Genomic DNA, 17,190 nt, shown 5'->3' with positions numbered 1-17,190 from the left:
TTACTGTACATTAGCATACCTTGTATCCACAAACACACCCTGTATATACAATTTTTCTATATATATATATATATATATCTTTATCTTTATATATTTTATATTTTACATAGTTTATTGTCTTTATTTATCTGCCATTGTAACAGATTGTTTATATAAATTTGTGTCCAAATCCATCATCATAGTTTCTCGAAATGCTCAGTAACCTCATGCATCTTAAAGCTGTTCATGAGGAACCATTTTCAGCTACACAGAGCGGTCTTTAATTGATATGAACTCCATCCAGAGGGTGTCAGATGGATCAGGTGAATCCAAAAAGAAGAAGGGGCTGCATCGATGGACACTGGTACCTCAGGAGTGTGTTTAACTAGACAGATCTTCAACCATCCAGTCGTGAGTCTGTGCTCATGAAGAACCAGTGTGGTCTTCTGATGTTGTAGTCTATACAGTTTAAGGCTTCAATGCACATGTGTGAGATGCATTTCTTCTCACCAACGTTGTGTAAAGTGATTATTTGAGTTACTATATCTTTCCTGGAAGCATAAACCATTTTGGAAATTTGACACAAAAAAAAAAAAGAAAAACTGACTTTTTTTATCAACAAGACTTTTCCAACCACAGAACATAATTTTTCACACGATTCTCAGCCAATCCTTCTGGAACCAACATCTATGCCATGGCTGAAGACACTTGGATTATACATTTCCTCCCTATTCTGTTGTTTGAGGCGAACGTTACCTGATGTTCTTAACTTGTATGATTTAATGCATTGTTCTACTGCTATACGATTTGCTTACAGGATAACTACATGTATGAGCAGATGTTGCTTTTAAAGTGGACAGTGAGTGTACCCCGAGGGAACACATTCTGTTCTGTATCAACCCTTTACTAAACAACGAAGAGCTTTAAATCTCACCTGATATCTTATTGCACACACACACACACACACTGAGATCTTGAAAAAGATCTATGAAACATTTAATATAAAATGTATAATGCGCATAGAGGTAAATTGCTAGTCAACAGATTTGACAAATGTTCCAGAAAGACAAATGTGAACTCTATCAGATGTTTTCATGCAGTAGAGCCACAGATTAGTACATGTGAGTGGATTTGTAGGATGCACAGTTTTTTCAGGTCTGCCTTTAAAGGGAAAACTTCCAAAGGTAGCCAATAACACATTTTGGTTTTTTTTCTAATGGTACTTTTTTCGTTTCTACCCTATTGCATTATCATGTGTTTCTATCATGTATTTTGTGGTACATAGGCAAATCAGTATATTCAAAGCAAGTTATTATTGTATGTTAGAATCAGCATATTTGAAGCATGAGTGAAATTGTTTCTAAATTTTGAAAGGGTGATAAATGTGTCAGAAAAACAGATGGTCAGAGATTCCATGTTAGAGGGTCACGAACAGACCGAAAGCCTGGACCATAAACATAGCACATGCTACTTAAAAAAAACAAAACAGAGATGGGTAGGTTTCACCACCATTATTTTATTAAATTGGAAAGAACCTAACCTTGTCTAACAGAATCATGGATCTAGAACTTTTGCTTGGCATTTTAATTGTGTAATTGAATTTCTTACTTTTGATATGAATTAACCGCCGCATTCCTATGTACATGAAGCTTTTGCAGGAAATCTGCTGCTTTATAATGCAAAATATATGTCAGAGTTGATAGAAATTAACAGGTTTAATGTGGTGTGTTTCATCCATCCATCCATCTATCTATCTATCTATCTATCTATCTATCTATCTATCTATCTATCTATCTATCTATCTATCTATCTATCTATCTATCTATCCTATCTATCTATCTATCTATCTATCTATCTATCTATCCATCCATATATCTATCTATCTATCTATCTATCTATCTATCTATCTATCTATCTATCTATCTATCCATATATCTATCTATCTATCTATCTATCTATCTATCTATCTATCTATCTATCTATCCATCCATATATCTATCTATCTATCTATCTATCTATCTATATCTATCTATCTATCTATCTATCTATCTATCTATCTATCTATCTATCCATATATCTATCTATCTATCTATCTATCTATCTATCTATCTATCTATCTATCTATCTATCTATCTATCTATCCATCTATCTTTCAGGCCATGGTGTATGTCCTGGGACATGAAACTGTCTTCCACAACCTCGTCTTAGTAGCAATGTTTGGCTGATCCTCACCCAGTTTTCAGCCTCCTACACAGCTATTTCTGTTTCAGTTAATGACTGGGTTTCAACATGCATATTGAAGATCATTAGCACCTGCTTGGTGTAACTGATTAATACTCTGACACTGCACAAGCCCTGACTTTGTGCACCTGTATAAAGTGTGCAAGTGTACGAATCAAAAGCCAAAGGGTGGCCACACCAGTTAGTGATTTGATCTCTATATCTCTACTGTTAATTTACTTTCCATTTTCTTAATTGATTAAAAATAAACTAACACTATTATATCATTATTGAAAGCATTCTCACTTCACAGCTTTTTTCCCAACTGCCTGAAACTTTTGCACAGTACCTTTAACACTGAGCTACTAGTTTCCTATAGAACATATACACATATATTTCATTTTTATTTCTGGATTTTGGCAGACGCCCTTATTCAGTGACTTACAATATATATATATTTTTTTTACCACTAAACAATTAGAGAGCTTAAGGGTCCAACAGTGGCAGCATGTTGGTGCTGGGATTTGAACTCATGAGAAATCTAACATGTATATAATATGTTAATGTGCTGCCTTTGATCTATTATCTCCATTCCATGAAATTTACTATAATACCACACACTGCGTCCTCAAAAACTGATTTAACTTTAACCTTTTGCAGATATGTGCCCTGAGCTCCTCAGCCTGGGCAACTCTATCCCACATCCCGTGACATTTCTCTGCGCACGTCATCAATTTACATACTCAAAAGAGGGCCAGCCTGACGGACAGCACTTCCAACCAATAAGCAACGAGTATCTACTCCGCCCCGTCCAATAGAATTACGAATACTATTGGGCGAAACCCCTAAAGGGGCGGGCTCAAGTACTGGAAAAAAGTGTAGCGCTCGAGCAGGGGGGGAGAAAGTGGAAAAAAAAAAAGATGGCGAGAGGCTCCCGGTGTTTGCGGAGAGCGGTAGCGGAGTGTATTAAACAGTTACCTTTCACAGCGACTCGAGAAACACCGGGCAGGAATGGAGTCAGGTAATAAGCGAACACCACTGGGGAACAATTTAGACTCGTTTCCGCGGTTGGAATGTAGCATTAAAGGTTAGCTAGGTGGCTACATGAGCCTTCTGCTAGCGTTAGCTAGTCGTGTAGCGTTACTGTTAATGATGGCAGCCATCCAATTTACTTTACCAGGAATGCAGTGCTTATTGGTTTCGTTTTCTTTCGTGGTTCATCAGTGGTCAGGTTTGTTAACTGATTATATATATAAATAAATATAAATAGGGAGAAACCATCTGCATAAGCTGTGGCCGGATTCATTTGGAACAGACGTTGTTCCTACTGCTTTACCTGTTTGCTGTTTATTCTCAAATCAACAGGTATACATGCCCGGCCTGTCATTCATGCAGGATCAGGGGGAAAATTGCAATCAAATTGACACCAAGTTTCTTCACATGTCCTTGAGTAGTCATTTGGTCTTCGTCCGAAAACACCTACTGTTTTTTTTGCTGTAAATATTTGTCTGGATTTATCCTTAGAAGGCTTTCCAGCTTTCCATTCCATACATCTTGATATACACCTTTTCCTTCCTGCCTCTCAATTGTGTAATTGTAAAGTGAATCTAAAAACTTTCGTTTGAACCCTCAGTCTCTGACGTAGCAGGACTGAGACGTCATAACAGGTGACACCCGAGACTTTCCAGTGTCTCAATGTATCAGCTGCCCTTCCTGCCAGCTGCAGGAACACCGTGTACCCACAACACAGACCTGCAGCGGTGGTCCGGCACGAAACACTGGCTTGACTGCTGTCCAAAGTCCACAACACGTCCTCTGGTAGTTACACCTTCGTCATACTTGGCCGCGATCATCACGTCTTGTTTAATGTGCTGTGTCAAAGCCTGACGTTGAGATGTGGGGTAATGACGACAAGCGCTTGTTCCTAATAGCTGTTGAGTAGGTTAAATAACTAAAAGGGCATCCTGTTGATCTGTCTTCATGAAGGGGGTAGGTCTGGGGTTTTATTTTTTGCCTGGGATTAGTTTTCCTAGAGTACAATGTTCGCTGCAGATCACAGAATGTTTTGTGTACATTTTTTGGCTTCAGAAACTTGGGAAGTTATCAGTAATCTGATTGGCTGTCACTACTTTTATGTATATGCAAAAAAAATCAGAAAGAGTTCAACTGCATATGCTTAATATGGTGTAAATCTTTTTTTTTATATATGCATCAGTATTTCCAGCAGTAAAGCAGTCTCACAAATTTGGATCGACAACTTGCTATTGGTTCCTGACTTTCCGACACCTTTTATTTGCGGAAGAATTGTTCAGTCCTGTGATTGAGTTATTAAACTGGCAGTGAGGACACATGTTGAGCAAACAAGAAAATCCTGCACGGGATTTTGTGTGCTCAGGTCAGCGATGGCTATGGTAAAAGGTAGCATAAGGGACCCTGGTGAGACATGGGTGTAGCGAAGCCTTATATCTATGAAAGAGGTTTTAGATTCAAGAAAAACGTTTGGTTTCGAATGTTTGATTAATATTCCTATTAAGATGCGGTGATGAGGATAAAGGTAAAGTATTAAATTTGCAACTTTTTCAGTGTTAGTTATTGCCTCGAGAGTCTGGGTGTATGTGTTTGGCAGAATAGTGTAAAATCCATGTGGTTTAGCAGTCAAATGAAAGCACAAAGTTATTGTATTAAGAGAATAGGGACAGAAGGCTGATAAACTTTGTGCTCAATATTTTATTGTTGTTAGTGAAAACTTTGACTCAGAGTGATACTGGATTATGTCCATATCCATTTCCTGCTTGACGAATCTTGCAATTTAATATCAACATCTTTTCTCTAGTTTAATCGTATTGTATTAGTTGGGCCATTTCCTTACTTCGAATGACGGACATTGTTGACAAAAATCCAGATGTAAATTTAGATTTAGATATTTGGCAAAGGTAATCATTTACTGGTGCTTTTTATGACCTGCTGCAATCTGTTTTGGGACACGTAGGACAAATAGATGTCAGATGTTCACAATCCACCCATTGTCTCCTGATCACTTGAGAGTTTGTCCAGCATTTGGTTGTCATAAGGACTATCTATTACAGTACTCACATTATGAATTGAATTATCATCATTTTGTTTATTCTTTAATATCAGGTGACTCATGGTGAATTTTTGGTTGTCAGATTCACAGCCACATGACAAGAGGCATGTCAATAGAGAGGAATTAAGCAATGCTAACGTTAAAGAACTGAGTAAAAGCAGCATGCAGTCAGTCATCTGACATGAAATGACAGCACCAGTGGTGTTGCAGTTTTTGTTTGTTTGTTTTTTCAATTCAGGCCTTGTTTTAAAAGATAAATAATAGCAGTGATTGTAGTGTAAACAAACTACATGATATTAGTGATTCATTGTAAACCTGATGACTCTAGATTAGATTAACCTTAGTGCAGCATGCAGTGGGTGAGAAACGTAGAAGGGTCCTAACATAGAGGCTACAAAGAAAATAACACACTTGATCACTTAAATTCCTACCGGTAACCAGTCAAATATGTAAACGTCTACCTTATGTATTCTTTTTCTGTTTTGTTTTTTTATTTTTTATTTTATTACACTGCATGTTCTTCTACAGTTTCTACTACAGAGGAATCTGCAGTGTAATAAATAATATGTAGAAAAAGAATCTATATCTTTCCACTTACTCCTCCGTGTGTATAAGAGCGGAAATTTTGTCTGTCATCCTGACTTTACCTTCTGTAAAACTTTTTTTTCTCTCACCCTCTTTTTAATTTGCATCCTGTACCTTTCACCCAGACAAATTCCTCATGTGTGAGAGCATTGTTCTGATTCTGAGTCTAAAAAAAAAAAAAAAAAAACGATTAAGAAAACCTTGTAGTATGCATAGAATAGTAAAGTTTATGGCATGTATAACATGTAAAATATTGTAATTTGATCGTTAACCAATTGTTTTCTTTCTTTCTTTCTTTCTTTCTTTCTTTCACGAAGACTCATACTGATGATGATATATTTGGATTGTGGCTGATTTGTGCTCTTCTATAAAGAAACAAGCCCATGTTTTTTTTTTTTAAATCCTACAATAATGCAAAAGAGATGATTCTTAGTACATTTCCATAAAATTTTCCCAATTTAAAGTCAATTTTATACAGAAATGGTTCGTGTTCTGAACTGCTTGTTCAGTCCTCGTTTAGGTCCTAAATGAGCCACAAGCAGGCATAAATGTGATATTTCAACAGCTCACAGCAATACATTGCAGAGTATGAAAATGTAATTCACTCTCCTGCTTATCTGTAAGCTTTTCGAAAAGTGCCATGCAATCTTGTTTTCACTGCGTACACGTTATCTTGGCAGTTTGACAACAGCTTTGATCAACAGAAAATTCCAGGATCATGTCAATAATCCAATCCATCTGACAAAGAACGACTTTGGATTGGTTGATGTGTTTTTGTTGCTGTGAAATCTGTAAAAAAAGAATTCCTCTTAAGTCCTGTGTGAAAAGCCTAATGATGAGTTTCTTATCCCAGGCTGCTTTGTGTGTATTGTGTCTAGATATCTGTCATCGTGTGGCATCCTGATGACCAGAGTGCCTCCCCTGTTGCGTATGACTGCGTGTGGCCGTCCTGCACTCTATCCAACCAGAAGCTTTTTCAATCTCGCTGATTCCTTTAACAAGAGGAAAGAGTACTCCGAGAGACGCATCATTGGGTAACGTGTCTTCTATTTCGTGATATAAATGTATATTGTATGATGTCAGTTAAAAAAATCAAATAAACATATAGAATTTGAGTACGAAAAAACATGGAGTGTGTGATTATGGAAATAAATCCAGTGTTCCAGTGGTGTGGTGACGGTAATTCGATTATAAACGGGATATTTTTCTATATCATGCCCTTGTGTTTTTCCATTAAACCCATAATGTTTTGCAAACAATTACCATATTCTTTTACTATAATAGATACACTTAATGCTTTGTATCTGTTCGATTTAATGATGTGGAACATACTAGACAAGTCAGTACCTGTTATCCTCTCCGCTTTCTCTCTCTCAAAGTTAATATGACCGAAAATGTCAGAGCAGCTGTTCAACACATTCTGACCAATGAGATTTGAGAATTCAGCAGGGCAGTGTTTATAACACTAATAATAATGCGGCTTTCAGTACTGCACAGCTCAAAATACTTGTATGCCGACGGCCTTCTGGGTTTCTGCAGTTATCTGTGCCAAGCGTGGAGGTACTTTCATTTTAACAGAACCCTCATTCATGCTGGCGTTAGATAACTGCTTTTTGGCAAGGAGAGCACAAGGCCTGTGCACACAGGGGACTGAATATTATGTAGTCAACCAAGTCTCATTAGTGTCACATTACACATTCCTTTGCCCCCATATTTTACATAGATAAGCAGCCAATTATAGCTGTTTCTCCGAAGCCTCAGTACTTCTGCTTAAAGGATTTCAAGGTGGCAGCATGTCATAAAACAGTAATTATAAGAAGGAAAATGTTCAAACTGCAGTTAAACAAATGTGTCGCATGTTTCCGAGACGGAACTGGGGGGAAGGAACTGATTTAATTATTAATATTAGGGAGGAAATCCAAAGTAACAAACTGAGCAATTTCTTTTGAAGTTACATTCTGGAAACTTTGCAGGGCATAATGAATAACATGAAGTTCTAATGATTGAAAGGTTTAACTCATTTGCTCCTGGCTAGCTTGAGATTATAATAAACATATTTTTGACCTTTACACAACTCCTTATCAGCTTTTGAGAAAGTGAGGAAGGTGACTTGGGGTTAGGCTCGTAGCTCATGGCATGGTGCCATTTTTCCGTCGACCCTCTCTGTGTGTCACCTCAAACATTTTTCACATGGTTTCCAAGTTAAGCCAGACACATTTCTACTGCTGGCCCCACACCTGCTGGATGGTGGCGCTCACACCAGTCTATCGACTTCTCCATCTGCTCTCAGGTATTCCATGCAAGAGATGTATGAGGTAGTATCCAAGGTGGAAGACTATCTTCACTTTGTGCCCTGGTGCAAGCGCTCTGACGTCGTGTTCCGGCGTTCTGGTTTCTGTAAGGCCAAGCTCACAGTGGGCTTTCCTCCAATGGTGGAGAATTACACATCTCTTGTTTCAACAGTGCGCCCCCATTTGGTGAAGGTAAGCATTTACTGTAGAGAGGACTTTTTGGTATGCCTTAAAATAAGTGTATTTTAATTGCATATAATTTTTTTTGCTGGTGATACTTATTGCATTATGTCTCTGGTTTTGCCCACAAGGCATCATGTTCAGACGGTAAATTGTTCAATCACCTGGAGACGGTGTGGCGATTTAGTCCTGGCCTACCTGGCTACCCCCGTACGTGCACTCTGGACTTTGCTGTGAGTAACACAGAATAATTTGTGCTTGTTTTGTTTTCAAACCGTCCGACAATTTCATCTTTAAAGAAACCAAGATACTTGTTGATGCAAAATTCGCCCTTGTCGTGTGCAATCAGCATTGTGTATATTTAAAGCTGAAGCTCCGACTGAATCTATTTGACCTGGGTACTAATCAACACTTAATTTTTTCTGCAGCATTAAAAGATTTTTAAACCTAATTCGTAAGCAAAGGGCAGAGTTACGATGTGGTATCAAAAAGATTTAAGACTAACTCTGTTCCAGTTTTGTCTCTTTTGCTGAATGTCCTCTCTCAGACGCCTTAAAACCCGGCAGTAGAACTCGCTGTGGACAGTCTGGTCCCTGAGGACGGATTCTCAGTGCACCTCAGTGGACCTGAGATGGTGGGCTTTTTTACTGTGAAGACTGTTGCGCTGTCTCAGGGCCGTACCTGTACACCCAAGTTTCCTCACCTGTAATGATCCTTGACATGAAGGACCTGTCATCCACAGCACGCTGACCGAGTTCTTATCAGACTTCGGCAGCGCTCGTGCCACTCAAAAAACCTCAAACGACTCACTGTAGCATCCCCGAATCAAGCTAAATGCAGAATTTCACGTTTTCTCTTTGTTCTAATTTGCTATCCATGATGAAATCGCAGACCTGGTAGCGCACGTGGTCAGAATAGTACCAGTTGCACAGCTCCTGATGTACACAAGACAATGTCTTTTGGCACATTGCCCTGTAAGGTGCTCCCTGTGACTGTGCGTGCAGCCTTATGCTGCCATCTGTTGGCGTGTTACAAAACCAGTCTGGAAACTTTCTGATACCACCTCATATATACTCATTGTTTAATTAATGGTTAAGATTTGAACATATTATTCAGGTTTTCAATCATTTAAGTCTCAATATAGTTTTTTTGTTTTGTTTCAATTTATAACACTGTAATTTGAGACGGTGTGCAGTACAGTCAGTCCACAAGGTCACATTCTCCTGTCTCTTTCCATGACAGATTTCCTTCGAATTCCGCTCCCTGCTGCATTCGCAGTTGGCCACGGTCTTTTTCGATGAAGTAGTCAAGCAGATGGTATCAGCGTTCGAACGAAGGGCCTGCAAACTCTACGGTCCCGAGACCCAGATCCCACGCGAGCTGATGTTCCATGAGATCCACCACACGTAGCGCCTCTCCATACATAGAGGCTTCCAGGGCGGGAGGGCATTAAGGGAATTCTGGTAAAGGGTGCTTTCGGAGAGGGGACGTTAACAAACACAACTTCACGTGCCTCAGTATCTGCAGTGCCTGGTCCAAACAAAAAAAAAAAGTTTGATTTTACATTTTTATCCTAAGTTATTTTTGGGGGCTGGAACAATTTTTCGGAGGCATGGCGTTGTAAGGCGAGTTAAATGCGTAGCTGCATCACTCCATCTCTGATCATATTTTAGAACTGCGTTGTGAGCCATAATGCGTAATGGCAGCTGGAATATGTGGAAAGTCTGTCAAGAGCTCAGTGAAAAGATATTGACCAGTTTTGTAAAAAGGAGATGGAGAGGGTTGTTTGGCATGTGTGGGATTGGGATTTCAGTAGGATTGAACCAGGCCTGTTTTTCACAGGGGTCTACGTTTCTTTTTTTTCCCCCGAATCGTCTTGTAAGCTTTTGGTCTGTGTGTTTATGTAATAAAACAAACACACAAAAACAGTATAAGAAGACCTGGACTTGTCCAGTATGGGTGGTGTGCATCATGCAGCAGCCATAATCAGAACCAGTATTTTTTTTTTCTTTCACAAACTTCCAAGAAGAGATTGCGCGTGCCCTGTATATAAAGGGTACACTGTAAGTACGTGTTGCTGCGCTGGCTGGATGCATGCATTCAGTGTCTTGTATCTAAGACCAACGGGCAGCAATACCTTCACACCAGCAACAGTAGGGATTTCCATGACATGTGCTTTGCGAAACCGAACCGATTACATACACTTCACGTGCACAGCGATAACGTTTCCCGCCTGTGCAGTGTGGGGACATGCTTGCCAAATCCGGAGGAGGTATGTGAAGTCGGCACATGTATATAGTTTTAACTGCTGAACGTTCATCGATGGGAGCACGATACGTATCATCTTCTGGTGTCTCAATAAGTGTCCAGATCAAAGGACGAAATGTTTTATTGTAAATGTGTGCAATATGTTTGTAAAGTTTTTTTTTTAACAGATAGATCCTTCCGACTTTACTAAACGGGCCCAAACTCAGGGGGCTGATGGGACAATACACTTCATGGCTCTCGTGAGATTGCTGTATAGTGAGGTATCTGCTTAGACCTTCGAGATTCCGCTCAACCTGCATGCCCTTTCTGCTTTTGAACCCAGCACATCACATATTTATCATTGTCTTCAAAACATATATTCATAGACATCGTATATTTATTTTGGATATGGGTAAACCACATGTATATATCTAATGTAAGACCACAGACTAGTCTACGGTGTATGATATTGTTTTTGTTTCTTGTAGTAAGATTTATTTTAGTAGTTTTGATTGGGGTGTTCAATGAGCGTGATGGCGAGTATGTATCCTGCCTGCATGGTTTATAAACTATTTTTATATTAAAAAAAGAAATTCAGGCTTCTTGTGGTCTCTTGTGCAGTATCTTGTTTGCCAGCATCTAGTCCAGACTAGTTTCACCTTCAAAATAGATGAGTCATGTGAGAGATAATATTAGACACCTCTAGCTATGAGCTTCTCAACAGCTGCTGGATAGTGTGCTCATGTAAATAAGCAATATTACAGATAATGAAATACAGGATATGCCAATAATTAGACAAGTTGTTTCATTAATAGCCAACACACCAAACTCTACAGACACTGCAGTTTGGTTTTTAAAAATACTAAAATATCTCTCTCAATACATCCTAATGGTTTTCTCTCCTGAGGAGAAAGAAAAGGAATTGGTTGATTTTGCCTGATGGATGTCCTACACAATGATATGTAACGGGTCATTTCACACAAATTGATTGATATTGCACTTTCATGTAACATTCAATTGCCAAATTACATCCAACACAATCAAACCTTGCTTTCTCTCCTTTAAAAAAAAAAAAAAACCCATAAAAACATACATGCTGAGACACAAATCCCATGTGAGGTTACTGGCAGAGATTATGATTAAAAAAAAAAAAAAAAGAGGACGAGGTCTTATTTGGAGCTTACTTTAACATTTTATTAAATAAAAAAAACTAAACAATTACTAAGCGCTATTGTACAAAACATTTGTTGATCAATCACACATTTGTAACTCCAGTCACAGCTGAAGAAACACCAGCCCCACTGATACACATCAGACGAAGACAAGTGACAAAATCTAGGCCTAAAACTCTCAGTCTCGGGTCTGTTTCCTCATATTCTATACAGGCAACTCATTTGAGCATTTCAGTATTTATATCAGGAACAGTCTGACACATGCAAGTCATCAGTGAAATCATTTTAATGTTCTTGACTGACAAGTGAATGTTTAGAACAGGTGTAAACGTAACATACACAAAAAGAGACAAACTGGACAAAAAAAAGGAATTTGCTGACATCTGGCTCAAGTTCCTCAACACTGAAGCTTTTTTAGAACTTTTAGCAACAAGTACTCCTTAATATTATTCATTCGATGCACAAATAGGACAGATGAGAGAATTCTTGCTGCCTACTATATTAACCACTGATTAAACTGAGCATGTTGCGTATGAACTGATGCCACAGGCCGAGTCTGGTCACTTGGTGCTTGTCTTCTGTGCAATGAGGTCAGGTCAGCTTCAGCCCCGAGTGGAGAGGCGAGATCAGACTTGATTTTTTAGAAGAATGTGGGACGGGGGTTATCCGTTTCTTCTGCATTGTCACACACCTTTCCAGGTAGGAAAGGGGGGTGCAAGGGAAGGGTCAATTTGTGTCCCATGCCATCACCCTCCCTACCTCAAAGTCTGTATGGCACATGTGGTAGTGGAGTTTAGAATCCCATACCACCCATGCCGCCCATACCACCCATGCCGCCCATTCCCCCTGGAACCTCCTTCTCCTCCTTGGGCAACTCTGTGACCACAGCTTCCGCCGTCGAGAGCAGGGATGCGACACCAGCAGCGTCCAGCAGGGCTGTCCTTACCACCTGTAGGGGGAGACAGAGATTTAGCACAGCTGCAGTATCTATGTCTTCACAGCAGATGGCACCAAAGATTTCAGTTTAGCGATTAATGAAAGATCGAATACACACTGATCAGGCCTAATTTTGTGTTGGTCCCCATTTGCTGCCAAAACAGTTCTGACCCATCAGGCAATAACGGCATTAACTTCTTCATTGATTTGAGCTACAGGAGCTCGTCTGTTGGACCTGCCTTCGCTCCCCACGTGCATCAATATGCTTCATCCGCCCATGACCCCGACACCGGTTCACCACTGTTCCTTCCTTGGAGCACTTTTGATAGATACTGACCACTACAGACAGGAACATCCCACAAGAGCTGCAGTTTTGAAGATGCTTTGACCCAGTCGTCTAGCCAACACCATTTTTTCTGCTTCTAACACGTCAACTCCGAGAACAAAATGTTCACCTGCTGCCTAATATATCACTCCCACTAACAGGTGCCATAATGAGCTAATCAGTAGTCATAATATTATGCCTGATCAGTGTATATGTAATATATACACATTCATAACACACCTTTGTAGGGTCGATGATTCCTCTCTCCACCATGTTGACGTACTCGCCATGAAGGGCATCGTAGCCGATCTCACTGCCGCTCTGCAGTATTTTTTCCACCACCAAAGAACCCTCAACTCCTGCGTTCTTAGCAATGGTCATGGCGGGGATGCGCAGTGCTCTGCGGATGATGTCGATACCTGGCAAAAAGTCATAGTTCGAAACCAAGCGCCATCTATTACACAACCTTCAATTAATTACTTTTCTCAAGAGACGTACCGATCTTCTGGTCCTCGTTGATGGGTTTGATAGTGTCCAGGGCGGGAATGCAGCGCAGGAGAGCGCAACCTCCTCCAGGAACAATGCCCTCTTCGACAGCGGCCCTGGTGGCGTTTAGAGCATCAGTAACTCTGTCTTTCTTCTCATTCACCTCCACGTCACTCGTTCCACCAACCTACAACAGAACAGCAGTCAGCCCACTATGCTGCAGCTAAATGGGTACACTTTTCCTTTTTATTTTTCACGCCTGTTTTCTGACCTTGAGCACAGCCACTCCATCAGAGAGCTTGGCCAGGCGCTCGTTGAGTTTCTCCTTCTCGTAGTCGCTGGTGGTGTTCTCCAGCTGTTCGGCGATCTCGGCAGCTCGCTTCTCGATGGCGGCCGGGTCGCCGCGGCCCTTCAGCAGCATGGTGTCGTCTTTGGTCACGACCAACTCACCCACGCGACCAAAGTCATGTACCTGTACATCCTCGAGAGCCAGGCCAACAGCCTCGTCGCCAAACACCTAAATAAGAGTCATACATTATAAACCTTGCATGTGCCAAATTATACCTGTGAGATATAGGGATTTGTTAAACATGAAAAAAAAAATAAACATACAGTTCCTCCAGTAGCAATAGCCATGTCTTTCAGCTGGTTCTTCCTGTTGTCTCCGAAGCCTGGGGCCTTCACTGCCACAACCTGCAGTCCAACCTTCAACCTGGAGGAAGGAAGTGCATGTTACAGCCTAACTGTTAATTAAAACTCTCTAAGGAACAGGAATAGTCATTTAATTATGTACAAGAGCTTTATTTAGAACAAGAATTTAAAAACGACCTGTCATTCTGCATGCGCATGTGCTGTACATTATAAAAGGTACTGAGCTCTTATAACATCTCACACTGAAAAATTAATAAAGAAAAGTCAAACCTGTTGAGGACAAGAGTGCTGAGGGCCTCTCCGTCTACATCCTCAGCCACAATGACCAGGGGTTTACGGTGCTGGTTGGCGAGTTCCAGGGCTGGCACGATGCTCTGGACGCTGGAGATCTTCTTTTCACACAGAAGCAGGTAGGCATCCTGGAACTCACACTTCTGACCTGCAAACATCAGTCAGTGGATACTGAGTGAAGGAGAGTTTGGAAATAATTACACCAGCTGTGTTTCATCAAAAGGACTGCTGACCTTTAGCAGTGTTGATAAAGTAGGGTGAGATGTAGCCACGGTCAAACTTCATGCCTTCTATGATCTCCAGCTCATCGTGCAGAGTTTTGCCATCCTGGATGACACAGAGGAAATAAAATTCAAGGAAATGTTCGCTAGATTTAGATGTGCTGAACTACGCAAGCTGGGAAACACACCTTCACAGTGATCACTCCTTTACGTCCAACTTTCTTCATGGCGTTAGAGATAATCATACCCACTTCAGTGTCTCCATTGGCAGAAATAGTGGCCACCTGTGGATGTAAAGTTGAAGCATTTTAAAATCAAGTGTTTAAAGCATTAATCTATACAGCACACACTTTTACCTATAGATTTAAAATTCTTACCTGAGCAATTTCCTCAGGTGTAGTGACCGGTTTGGACAGCTTCTTGAGCTCGTTGATGACCGTTTCCACAGCCAGCATGACTCCTCGGCGGATCTCAATGGGGTTGGCACCTTTGCTGATGGTGTCGAAGCCCTCCTTGGCAATAGCCCGTGCCAGTACAGTGGCGGTGGTGGTGCCGTCCCCTGCCTCCTCATTTGTGTTATTAGCTACATCCTGCACCAGCCTGGCCCCGATGTTCTTATACTTGTCTTTAAGGTCAATGCTTTTGGCAACTGTGACTCCATCTTTAGTGACTTTTGGGCTGCCCCAGCTCTGCTCGATGATAACTGTGCGACCCTGATGAACGGGAGGGGAAAAAGCATTAAGACGGACACCGTGACCTATTCTAGAAAATATTCCAGAAAAGGATCTCAAAGAAAGTGCGCAAAGGAAATACATCAAACTCAACCCAGTGCCCTCTAACTATTTGTGTAAAGTATTGACCATTAATGTGTTTTGTGGTCATGTTTGATTTCTGTAAAAGTATAAAACAGTGTTGTCTGGATATTTAAAAATTAATACTGATCTCCATTACCAACACTAATACAGTATATACACCCCCCTTTTTTATTAAACAAACCTACCTTTGGTCCCATAGTGACAGCAACAGCATCTGCCAACAGGTCCACTCCCTGGAGCATGAGTGCCCGGGCATCTGCTCCAAACTTGACCTCCTTGGCATAGGAGCGAGTGAGGTGTGGAGCCAGAGCCCTGCACACAGGCCTCATCTGCCTCATCACACTGGGCAAGCGGAACATTTCTACAGGGGAAAAACCAGACACAAAAAAAATCTAAATCAACCTTTTATATATAAAAAAAAAAAAAAAAAAAAAATCCAAATAATACTAGTTGATCCTTTTACACATTTTAAACAAATGAATTTAAATTAGTCACATGACAAAGCAAAAGTCAGACAGCGCCCCTACTGGTACACGAGTGAACTGCAGGACTTTTGCGGGAGGGAAAGAGCCGGGTTTTTTTTTTTTTTTTTTGCACGCTTCGCTCCCAGTGAACCAAAATGTCACCAAAAATCCAATCCGCTTTTAATTAGCAATTATGCCCATACTGTGTGCACCAGTATCCCCGGGCTTTCTAGATATTACACGCTGGTTCATTCATGAAGCCCCCTCCGACCCACGTGGAGTCCAGGTCACGCGTCACAAGGTCAAGCTTAACGTCCTCATGGCAACACGTCCGGAAGCACCATATATCAGCGCACACACACACACACACACACACCTCCTACAAATACGTTTAATTGGCTTAAAACGTATTGTTAATTGACAAAAAAACAGCATAGCACATGTTTCTTCTAGACGCCTTTGAGAATGAATACTGAATAGCAATGATAAGAAGGGTGGCATTCTGGTGATCAGAAGGTTGTGGGTTCAAATCCCCGGCTTGTCACTGCTCAGCTGTAGCACACGTGTTTTATTTTATTTTTTAAATTATAAAACGTGTGCCATACAATCAAAAAAACAATGCAAATTTGTTAATAATAATAATAATTGGTTAAATAATTAAGGGGAACAGAAACAAATATAAGTAAATTGTTTGAATCATGTATAAACTTGGGGACTAGTAATGTTTCCTAAATCCACACCATTTAACAACAACAGTTATATTGCTGAATTAAGGCCGCATTGTTAGCTAGAGATGATTTCACAACATGGTCAACATCCCCCTGTTTAATCAGTCAGTTAGTAATCATGTGTAAGACATGGGTGGAAAATGATATCAAACTCAACTTAATACAAAAACAGCGTTAATAATGAGTAAAACACAGCATTTAATTCAATACATCACATTATAAACTGTTCGCTACTACTTTTGTTGCAAAGCATGATTTCATTTTATAATCCCATATCATGCATGTCGTTTGTACTCTCTTGCAAATAGCATATACATTCATCACAATAATAGTCCGATTAAACTTACTTTAACAAGGACTGGAAGCGTAGCACCCGGCTGGAGGAGAGAAAGGAGTGATATAACGCAAGGAAGGTTCTCCTGCTGCAATTCAAGGAGCTCCACTGCAACGCACATGGGCTTCTACATCCGGGTAACAAACCGGCCCGCCCCGAAACATGAATACACACCTCTTG

At 40.4% G+C, this 17,190-nt stretch overlaps 2 protein-coding genes across 2 annotated transcripts; one reads left to right on the top strand and one right to left on the bottom strand.

The window, feature by feature from the left end:
* Positions 1–3,075: 3,075 nt before the first annotated feature.
* Positions 3,076–11,189, top strand: coq10b (coenzyme Q10B). The gene is made up of 5 exons (XM_046845737.1): positions 3,076–3,220; positions 6,748–6,903; positions 8,160–8,352; positions 8,472–8,573; positions 9,583–11,189. The coding sequence occupies exons 1-5, from the start codon at positions 3,120–3,122 to the stop codon at positions 9,748–9,750; spliced, it is 720 nt and encodes a 239-aa protein (XP_046701693.1). The 5' UTR covers positions 3,076–3,119; the 3' UTR covers positions 9,751–11,189.
* Positions 11,190–12,027: 838 nt separating this feature from the next.
* On the bottom strand, positions 12,028–17,162 carry hspd1 (heat shock 60 protein 1). Its single transcript, XM_046845731.1, has 11 exons — positions 17,024–17,162; positions 15,670–15,845; positions 15,047–15,382; positions 14,858–14,953; positions 14,682–14,775; positions 14,428–14,596; positions 14,119–14,218; positions 13,778–14,023; positions 13,519–13,693; positions 13,261–13,439; positions 12,028–12,708 (listed from the first exon to the last, which is right to left on the bottom strand). Exons 2-11 carry the CDS (start codon positions 15,841–15,843, stop codon positions 12,553–12,555), a joined length of 1,725 nt encoding a protein of 574 aa, XP_046701687.1. The 5' UTR covers positions 15,844–15,845; positions 17,024–17,162; the 3' UTR covers positions 12,028–12,552.
* Positions 17,163–17,190: the final 28 nt, after the last annotated feature.

The sequence above is a fragment of the Silurus meridionalis genome, chromosome 3 (genome assembly GCF_014805685.1).
Source record: "Silurus meridionalis isolate SWU-2019-XX chromosome 3, ASM1480568v1, whole genome shotgun sequence".
Classification (NCBI taxonomy): Eukaryota; Metazoa; Chordata; class Actinopteri; order Siluriformes; family Siluridae; genus Silurus; species Silurus meridionalis.
The sequence above is the reverse complement of the archived record's forward strand: the minus strand, read 5'-3'. Positions and strand labels throughout refer to the sequence as shown.